This window comes from Phalangium opilio, unplaced genomic scaffold, assembly GCF_054372755.1.
Source record: "Phalangium opilio isolate 3A_F unplaced genomic scaffold, DU_Popi_V2 ptg000048l_1, whole genome shotgun sequence".
Lineage (NCBI taxonomy): Eukaryota > Metazoa > Arthropoda > Arachnida > Opiliones > Phalangiidae > Phalangium > Phalangium opilio.
In genome coordinates this window covers 2,654,628-2,665,116 of record NW_028324170.1, presented here as the reverse complement: position 1 = coordinate 2,665,116, position 10,489 = coordinate 2,654,628, and the positions used below count along the sequence as shown (strand labels likewise).

The window sequence follows — 10,489 nt, the reverse complement described above, 5'->3', positions numbered from 1 at the left end:
GGAAATCTAGATTTTATGGCAACGATGGCGTCTCAATTTCTGCGGGTCCCATTTTCGAATTTTGTCAAAAAGTTCGACCAGGGGAGGGAGGGGAGGACGGTGGGGTCTATAAGGAAGAATTTTACGAGTTTCGGTTGACGCGGGTCGCTTCGGCAGTCACATTTTGGGGGATTAGGACCCTTTGGATGACGTGTTTGCTTCTTCCTTACTCGGGAGGACCAGGGGCTTCTTTTTCCAACAACTCATTAGCATAATCTTCTCTTCTTACAAGAAAACTTGTCAGATTATCACTGGCTCTCAACGCCTCAATAGATAGTCAAGCTAGAATTTCCTTTCTTTTCATAAATAAATTGATTCCCTACGTAAGTCTCCATGTATGCTATATATCGGCTTGTAATGTAAAAGAATTTCGAATTAAGTACACGTGACACTATTGCTAAGAACTTGAAGGAGAGAGTGATGGAGTAGAAGCCCCCATACCGATAGCGTTGCAGTCTCTACCCCCATCTATACGGCACTGAAGTCCTCCCAGCATCCTCAGCTTTTAGGTAGGGACGTACAGTACAGAATCGTAAGAAGCCCCCCCCCCTGTCTTTAAAATAGAAGCTATAGTTCTCGTACAAATACAATGCAGCACTCAACAGTCGAATACCGATGGGTAGAGGCTTGCACAAGGTACACTGGGACAGTTTCGGTGCCCCAGGTCGCCCATCTTCATTTCAACTCCATCTTACCTCATTTCTCCCTGCTAAGAACAAGTATTTGACTGTGGACGAACATGGGAGCCTAAAAATACTAGGTATACAGGGTGTTTCTGTTGATGAGTCTGCCATAAATTAAGGGTTGTGTTCTTAAGGTCAAACTAAGTTGAAAGTGTCACCAGAACAAGGGGTCTATATATTTAGTTACGGAGATATTGACTCCCAAGCATTGATTGGCCCCTATAACAAGGCGAAACCTGAAAAAAGTCTTATAAACTTATAGTTGACATTAATTTACTTATGTTCTCTTCGATTGTTGTTGAATTTATTTCAAGCGAACGTCGATAAGCCTTATAGTCCTGTCACCTGATAAACGGAGAGAGACTCTTGTTGTGTTTTTTACTTGAAATTTTCGTTAAGTTGTTGATTCGTTTTCTTATTTTTATCTCGGCGTGTTGTTATTCATTTCATAAGTTGACAAAATATATCCTCATATTATTTCCTCAAAAAATAATTGTTAAGTCTAGTGTTTATGTTTACGATTCGTGAATAGAAGTTAATTACGTGTTCTTCATGACGTATGGAAACAAATAAGAAATTGAATTGTGGCTCGTAAATTTTGAACTGGATTTGTCATGGACTTTGTATAGTTCAAGAGGACCAGCCAGGAAAAAATTATAAATATTTTTTTGCGACCAAATGCAATCACCTACACCTTTAAACGATTCGTTCTTAAATAAATTTATAGAGTGACCTTGATATACCAGATGTACGCTATCGATATCCTTGAATTTACACCGTCTCTGGATTTGTATAAGATCCATGAATTTATACCACTCTTAAAATCAATTACTTCTTATAGTCTTACTTCCAATCGTATTTAAATGTGATGGTAATTATTTACCATGTTCTAAATCAATTTGAATTATATTTAATTTATACCTACTTACTTGAACAACCGCACCCTTTTTATTTTCCGTTTCGTGATGTCATTCTCCAGCACGAAGCTCTGTTCTGAATTGAAAATAAATTTAGCCTTAATACAGGGTGTTTCTGATAAGTCTGCCATCCATAAATTAAGGGGGATGTTCTTTGGGTGAACGATTTTGAGTCGAAAATGTAACTTCTATCTCCATTTTGATTGCCACAAGGGACACTGTTTCCGAGTTACGATTTTAAGAGTATTTTAGGGAAGACCCCTTCATTAAATTAGAAATATTTGTCTAAATCAGTTTCTTAATTAAATTCCAGGGGGTCATACGTAAAATACTAAATCCAATCTTAACTTAAAAACAGTGTCCCTTAGGGCAATCAAAATGGAGATAGAAGTTACATTTTCGACTCGAAATCGTGCACCCAAAGAACATCCACCTTAATTTATACCAGACTTATCGGAAACACCCTGTATATATATTTAAAAAAGGGGGGGGTATAAATTCCTACGCGTGTTAAAACGAAGCAAACCAGAATAATAGATTAATCCACGATATCAAAAGAAGGTATTTATTATATAGTGACCAGATTCTTCTATGGGAGGTCCTTTTTTTTCGATTTGAGTAAAAACACACCAGAGATATAGTTTTGCACGCATCTAAAAAGGTTTATACGTTTAAACTTGATCCAAAGTATTTCTTCCAGTCATATCCGGGTCGTGTTGAAAATTTACCTCAACCAATATTTCACCCAATCGTTTTATTGTGTGGTGCTGTGGTATGGTATATCTTACATCGTTCTTTACTGTCAAAGCTTAGCTGTATCTTAGCTAAGCCTAACCTATCGTAGAGGGAAGATTTTGCAGTTGTATAGGGTTGAGTGTTAGGTCAGGGAATTTTAAATTAGGTTAGGGAATAGTTTGGGAGTTTGAAATTAGGCTTAAGGTTAGGAGAAAGTCCGGGAGATTGAAAGTAGGCCTAATAAGGTCAGAGAGATTCCGGGAATTTGAAATTAGGCCTAATAAGGTCAGAGGGAGATTCCGGGAATTTGAAATTACGTCTAATATGTCGTGGAACGTTTGATATAGATTGAAAATGGGCCTAAACGGTAAGGGAAGTGTTTGGGAGTTTGAAAATAGACCTAATAGCTCAGATTAAGAGTCAATCAGTGTGAAATTAGGCCCAATGTGTCGGGGAAGTTTGGTATAAATTGAAAATAGGCCTAAAAGGTAAGGGAAACGTTTCGGAGTTTGAAAATAGACCAGATGGAGAATCAGGCAGTTTATAATAGCTCAGGAGAAACTTGGGACTTATTAAAGTTTTTCCAATAGGTCAGAAGAAAATCAGGGAGTCTTCAAAATAGGCATATAAAACTGATTAGGATAAACATAGAAAATTATTCGAATTTGACTAAGTACTTAATATACTGTTTAAGTATAATCCCCAACTTAAAATAAACCTTACATTTTAACCCATCTTGGCCCCTTATATAGTTCCTTTTTTGAACGGCCATTAGTTGTCAAATAGACTTAATTGTTCCAAAACTCGTTTTAATTGCAAAATCCCGAAACGTATTTGAAAATATTTTAAGTGTTTGGCGATCAAATAATAATAATACTAACTCCTTCATCAAATTCAATTCGTCTTACTGTTGTATACATGATGAGATTCTATAAGGCCGTAATTCTAAGAGGAGAGAGACTTTTAAGTCCTAGAAAAACGAATTTGAAAAGTTATCGAAGTTTAGAAGAACGAGTCCCGAGCGTATGGAGGGAGAAACGTAACCTTAGGAAAGGCATACGCGTGCTGGTTCGAGCTGGCGGGAAAGTGGGGACCCCCTGTGGATTGCTCCGAGCGTGGAACATTATTTCAATGTACCACGACATATAAATTCTTTGATTTATAAACATGTCAAGCTTAATGTGTGAACTTTATAGATTTATATACATTTTTTTTTTTTTTCATTTTGGATTCTCGGATCTTAAGACAACCTTCCACGCACCCTCTTGGATAAAGTTTATAGAGAGTTTAAGCTACTAATAATTTTTAGAATTAGGTGCTCTGTGCTGTACTTCAATTTTGTTAAGTTTAAATTTCTCTAGCTTTGTAGTGTAGAATCCGAACATTGAGATGCTTTGTACTTGGATTTGGCTAAGTTCAAATTTCGCAAGAGCTTTTATCTGTGTAGTATAATCCAAGCTTGGAAGTGATAGCTTTTAACGCTTGTCAAATAGAGGAATTTACCCTTTCTAAGGTTGGCACCGTTCTTGGAAAATCCCGAAACGTCAGGAATTTTAAAAACTGATATTAATGTCATTGAATATCATATAGGTTTGGTATTTTTTCTGTACTAACGTGAAGTAATTAATATAAGTTCAATAGTTCATGGTACTATATAGTCCTAGTAGTTTTCTTAAACTGTCTATTTAGTACAAACGCCGTATTAACGCGCTGTTCTTCGCTCCTCGGTCATTATTTGGTAAAAGTTCGCGATAAAGAATCATTTAATTCCCAAAGTTTTCTTCAGTTTAGTTTCTTGTCAAAGGGCTGTTGTCAGATCGTATATATGAACTTAATAGAAGAAATAAGGAGTTTACCTACTTTGAAACGTCATAACTGTTGTTGAACAATGCTTGCAGGAAAATCCATTGAGTGTTTAATAGCCCGAATTGTCCCATATATCGAACGATACTAAAAACGTGGTCCTAACTCAAATGAGACCTTCAGATAATAATAATTGATTAATGGTAACCTTCATTTTCATGGTCGTCATAACGTTAACCCAAATTATTAAAGAACTTCATGACTCAAGTTTAGCAAAACTTGCAGGAAAATCCCTTGAGTGTTTAATAGTCCCAATTGACCGTATCGAACGTTACTAAAAAAATTACGCTAACTCAAATGAGGCCTAAGGATAATAAACATTGATTAAACGAAATCATTATTTTCATGGACATCATACCTGAACCCTAAATTAGAGAGCTCTAGTTAAACAAAAGTTTCAGGAAAATCCCTTGAGTGTTTAATAGCCCAAATTTTCCCGTATCCAAACGGTACTAAAATGCTCCAGATAATGAATATAATCTGATCGAACAACTGCCTCTATAGCCCAAAATCTATTCAACGATGCTAAATACGTCTAATCCTATAACTCAATCAGGACTCGAAATTAAAACACTTTTACTTCAGTCTCCCTTTAAAGTTGAATTTCATTGTAAAAGAAATTACACGCGAAAAAACTTTAGCTACAGGAATTTGTTAAATATTTTTACGGATTTTGGGGTGAACATTAGAGATTGGAGAAATCTCTTTCTCGGTGATGGTGAGCTTGATTAATTTGTCCACTGACACGCAAAGAGCTTAAAGGTGAGACCCGTTTCAGGGGATATAAAAACTCATACAAACGTCCCCTTTTTACCCATCAATAAAACCAACCCCCTTCAACTTTAGAAATCTTTTGTTTGGGGTGAAAAACTGGCCAGTAAAAAAAGAAAGAAAAAAAAAATTATTCTCCGATGTTTCGAAACTGTTTTTCAAACTCTGATATTTTAAACACTTTTCTTCGGTATTTTATTTTTTTTTTATTTTCAAATAAATTTTTTTTAAGGGTTAAAGTTCAAATTCCCCTGCAACTTTAGGTTTTTATAGAGTTCTTGTTTTTTTCCCTTAATTTTAACCTAATTTTTTTTTCTGTATTATTTTTTTGGTTAAGCCTAAATTGATTATTAACTAAGGGGTCATACTTAAAACACTATTAAAAATCTTAACTCGAAAACAGTGTCTCTTGTGGTAAACAAAATGGAGATAGAAGTTACATTTTCGACTCAAAATCGTGCACCCAAAGAACATCCCCCTTAATTTCTGAGAGACCTAGTTCAGAACACCCTGAGCCTTTGAAAAACAAACAAAGATTCAATTAACGATTTCCCATTATGATAAATATGATATCAAATTATTTTTCTTGTGTAACTAAATTGCAAAGTTTGTTTCAATTTGTTGTAACTCTTTGGAAACTTATAAAACCTCTTTATTTAACGTAATTCAACTCCGTGTTTATTATAAGCATTTCGAAATTGTTATTAAATTCTTCGTCTATTGACGTCATGACTATGTTCATTTGAAACCCCTATGACGTTTAGTGTTTAATAATAAACAGGATGTCCCAAGGGTTTATGACAAAAACTAGTGTCGTGTCGTGTCGTGTTTACTGTCAGTGTCACGTAACCTTTAAAAATAGATTGTAAGCCGGCTCCACACACGTTACCTATTAATTAGAATTAATATATACAGGGTGTTTCTGATAAGTCTGCATTCATAAATTAAGGGGGATGTTCTTTGGGAAATCAATTTTGAGTTGAAAATGTAGGCCTAACTTCTATCTCCTCCATTTTGTTTGCCCTATAAGGGACACTGTTTTCGAGTTAAGATTGGATGGAGTATTTTACGGATGACCCCTTAAATTTAATTAAGAAACTGAAAGACAATAATTTCTAATTTAATTAATTAAGGGGTCATCCCTAAAACACTCTATCCAATCTTAACTTGAAAACAGTGTCCCTTGTGGCAATCAAAATGGAGATAGAAGTTACATTTTCGACTCAAAACCGATTTCCCAAAGAACATACCCCTTAATTTATGGATGCAGACTTATTTCAGAAACACCCTGTATACTAATTCTGCCAAAAAATATTTCGTACCAGAGAAAATATAGAGTAGTAACAGCCTAACAGGAAATGAAAGTTACCCTTTGAGTTTTAGATAGCTTATAAGTGTTACCAAAATTAATGTCCTGTAGAGAAAACCGGAACTAAAAAGCTAATATTTATCTCTAATAGGAAGTTGAAATCGGAAGTAAGGTATATTAATCTTCTGAATTAAAGCTCAAGCCTCTACTCCTCTTTCTATTCTCGATGGTTTTATCGCAATCAACTTAAAAGTATTGAAAAAATTCACCACAACTATATTTGATATACTTTCTAATTCATTTTTAATTCATCCAGATATTAAACGTTAATTACTAAATTTAGGGGGAGGGGAGGGAGTTTACAATTACCGGTGTTCATATATATATGTACAGTTAATTACTATGATATTTTTTTAATGTAATCTATTTACAATGACGGTATAGGATCTTAATCTAAATTATATACATAGTCCCGAATTAGTTATATACTAAACATTTTATTATTTCAATTAATTAATTAAGATTAACCGGGTTTAAGTTTTAAAAGTTAGTATATTTTAAGTTTAATACCTGCACGTGTTGTTATCGCCGCGTCATCACGTTACCCGTTCGTCGTGAAAAAAAATAAAGTAAAAATTAAGGGGGAAAATATTTAAAAATAATAAATAGTTTTAAATTAATAAATGTTTTGTTTTTAATAAGAAAATTTAGCTTTGTTTCGAGAGAATGGGGATCGGTTTATAAATCGGTGGTGATTCCGACGATGATGACGTCATAGAGGATGGTACGGGACTTGAGACGGTTGTCCCCGACTGTCCCGAAGCCCCGGAAAGTGTCCTGAGGGCTGAGGAATTTCCAGTTGTCAAACCAAACGGAATTCCGATGTAACCGCAACTTCCGAATGTCGGGCACGGAAAACAGGCTGCCGCCGCGGCAGCTTCGGCGTAGCTTCTTATAACGCCGTTAGCCGTCCCCGCGGTACCGGCTAAGTTTTGCGCGTGACATCGTTCGGTATTTGATACGTTTAATAACCGATCTACGGTGAAGCTGGCCAGAGATTTTGGTGGGTATACCGAAGTACCGTACCTTAAACTTAAGGCGCTGGCGACGGAAGCTTGCAGGGCCGAATAGGCGCCGAATGGCCATAAACCCGACGCGAGTTTATCGTGAGTATTTGGGTAAGGAACCGGTATGGTACCGGGATATTGGGACGGATGTACCGTTGGTACGCAACCGACTACGGACCGTTTAAATGCCGCTAATCTGTTACGTGACGCGGCGTTCGAACGTCGTCGCAGTTTACCGGTTGTACCACCTATAAATACGTCATCGCTACTCGGATCTAACATCCAGTAGTTACCCTTACCGGGGTCGTCGTAATGACGGGGTACTTTGACGAAACATTTGTTTAGAGATAAGTTGTGACGGATGGAATTTTGCCAACCTTGTTTATTTTCGCGGTAATACGGAAAGTTTTTCATAATGAATTCGTAGATTCCGTTTAGGGTTAAACGTTTCTCCGGACTTTGTCTAATTGCCATCATAATTAGAGCGTTGTAACTAAACGGTGGTTTCTCGTATTTGCCCTTTTTGTCGGTTTGGGATGAGTCGCCGTTACCGCTAGTGGTAATTGAGGAATTGTGCTCTGGTTCTTGGTGACCACCGTGCCCACGGTGTTTCGGGGAATTGGCTGGAATTAGTTTAAGTATTTGTTAAATATTATTTAATTTAAACATGCAGAAGTATAAGCGAAATATTGGACATAAATCCCGTAGATTTAACGCGTTAGTACACTTTTTTAATTTTAATCACGCTTCTAAATACATAATTTAAATAGTATATTCTGTGTCTCTATTGCGCTCTCATGCAAACTGATGTCCTTTTGAATACGAGCTACCATTTAAAACTGACCATAAAGTTTTCTGAAACCCAACACATCAAGTTCATTAATTAATTCTTTCATTAAAAAACAGGAGTATTACTGATGTTAATTTGGACCTTCTTAATTAACTTCCAATTTGGCCCAAGGGGGTGCATAGAGCGCGTGCCGGTATACGATAACCTAGCCCCGTAGCTAAAGCAACGAGACGAAATACGTCATAACTGTGCCGATTTAAGACTATTTTAAGAGCTATGCATGTTTCTCAAAACATCATACCATCCAAGTAGTAAAAAAACAACATTTCATGTTTTCAACTCAAAATTTAATTATCAAACACTATACTATCCCTTTAATTGAACTTCATGAACTGACCAAGAATTACTTACGTTTTGAGTTTGACACCTTGATATTATTATTATTCCCGGTACCACCACCACTTCCGCCTCCTGTCGCACCAACAGCAGCCTCCTCCGTTTTTAACCCGGTTGACCTTTTAAACTGTTGTGTTTGTTGTTGTTGTCTCTCCTGATTTCCATGATGAGTTATATGATGATGTTGAGATAGACTTCGGACGTTAACCGCGTTATGTCTTTCAACATTCAGGGCTAACGATGACCCATTCAAAGTCAAATTACACGGACTAACCCGTTCGGAATTACAACTATCATCCGAATTGATATTAGCAACACTTCCGAATGATTGTTTCCGTTCTTCCAATTTATTTCGGTTTAGATCTTCCGCTATTAAACTACTGATACTAAAAGAAAACTTTCTCGGATTTGGGTTCGACGTGGTTGTGATCATGTTGCCTGTACCGTTTAACATTGTCACGTTTGTCCAAAAAACTCTTTTAAAGCGACAGACAGTTCGTGTCCGTCCCAAATCGCGGAGTTGACTAAAGTAAGCTGCACCAACCGGTCTGACGCTCCGAGTTTTCAAAATACTTGTAACTCGGGGATTTTTCGCCATACAATCATCAAGCATCCATCCATGGGTTGGTTTAGGTGGTGGTGGCTTAGTCAGGGATGGTGTTAGGGAACCAAACCGGCCAATGAGATGTTAAGGACACTCCTCCTCGGAGGATACGAATTTCTGTGGCCACGCGCATGCAGCTCTTCCCTGGTTTTCCCTGTATGTTTCCAAACCTTCTCTGGAATCTTTTCCCTCTCTCTCTCTCTCTCTCTCTCTCTCTCTCTCTCTCTCTCTCTCTCTCTCTCTCTCTCTCTCTCTCTCTCTCTCTCTCTCTCTCTCTCGTCGGAGTTACGTATATACTGTTTCATCGTTTCGTGGGTTTAGGGTTTTATGGCTAACCGCTGTTGTGTTTTTGTTGATGATTCTATATTGGGATGTATAAGGACCATAGTGCCACCGGGTTTTTAAAAGCAATGTTGCAATTGATGGGTTGCCATTTTATAACGCGTGCATGTAAGGAAAGGTCAGCTAGGGAATTAATTTGAAAATGGGTGTCGTGTACTAGGGTATGTGGTGCATTGAATTTCATATTGGTTGGGTAATTTTTGTGATGGTAGTACTAGCGTGAAGTAATGCATTGTTCATGGTACTAGGGATTTTTGAACCCATGTAACATTCTGGACTTTAATATACTTACTAATGCGTCAGGGAAAAGCTTAACTTAGAAAATTCGGGAAATTGAGATGGTCGTGAAAGAGCTGGAATAGTTGGGCAGTTTTGAATGACCTGATTGGAATTTTTCCACTAAGCTAAATAATTCCTTTAAATTTTAATTAACTTGAAATTAAATATAACCGCTTGAAGAAAGAAAAGCAAAAAAAAAATTTGGTAAATTTTGTGTAAAACAAAAGTTTTATTTTTTTATTTATACATAGGCGAAAAACAAATATTTTGACCTCCCTTCTAGCAGTCAATACAAAATTTTTGGAGCCTAAAATATTATTGATCCTTATAGCGATGTCGGCGTTTTTTACCAATGAATCCCAAGTGCATCCATAAACACGTTCTTCCTTTGAGAGGAGTTATATAGTTTAGTTCTTCGTCAAAATCCTCGAATGAGGGCACGTTCAAAAACTAGATTTGCCCACTCGAAAAGTTAGTCCTAAACCACTAAAATATTGTTCCCACCGTATTGATGCTTCGCGAGTTTTGCTCTAACTCCCGCGATGGTTTATGGGTAAAAAGAACAAGATGGTCGAATGATTTGTAAATATAGTTTCTACTTATTGAGAAAAACCGAATATTTTTATTGTCTAACTCGTAACAACGCCCTTGTATGTCCCGATACTTAGGGTTGTCTACCCCTTTTTTTACATCG

At 36.7% G+C, this 10,489-nt stretch overlaps 1 protein-coding gene across 1 annotated transcript; it reads right to left on the bottom strand.

Annotated features, from left to right (window-relative positions):
- Window positions 1–6,596: 6,596 nt before the first annotated feature.
- LOC149673672 (uncharacterized) lies at window positions 6,597–9,490 on the bottom strand. The gene is made up of 2 exons (XM_089839314.1): window positions 8,586–9,490; window positions 6,597–8,007 (listed from the first exon to the last, which is right to left on the bottom strand). Exons 1-2 carry the CDS (start codon window positions 9,181–9,183, stop codon window positions 7,025–7,027), a joined length of 1,581 nt encoding a protein of 526 aa, XP_089695440.1. The 5' UTR covers window positions 9,184–9,490; the 3' UTR covers window positions 6,597–7,024.
- Window positions 9,491–10,489: the final 999 nt, after the last annotated feature.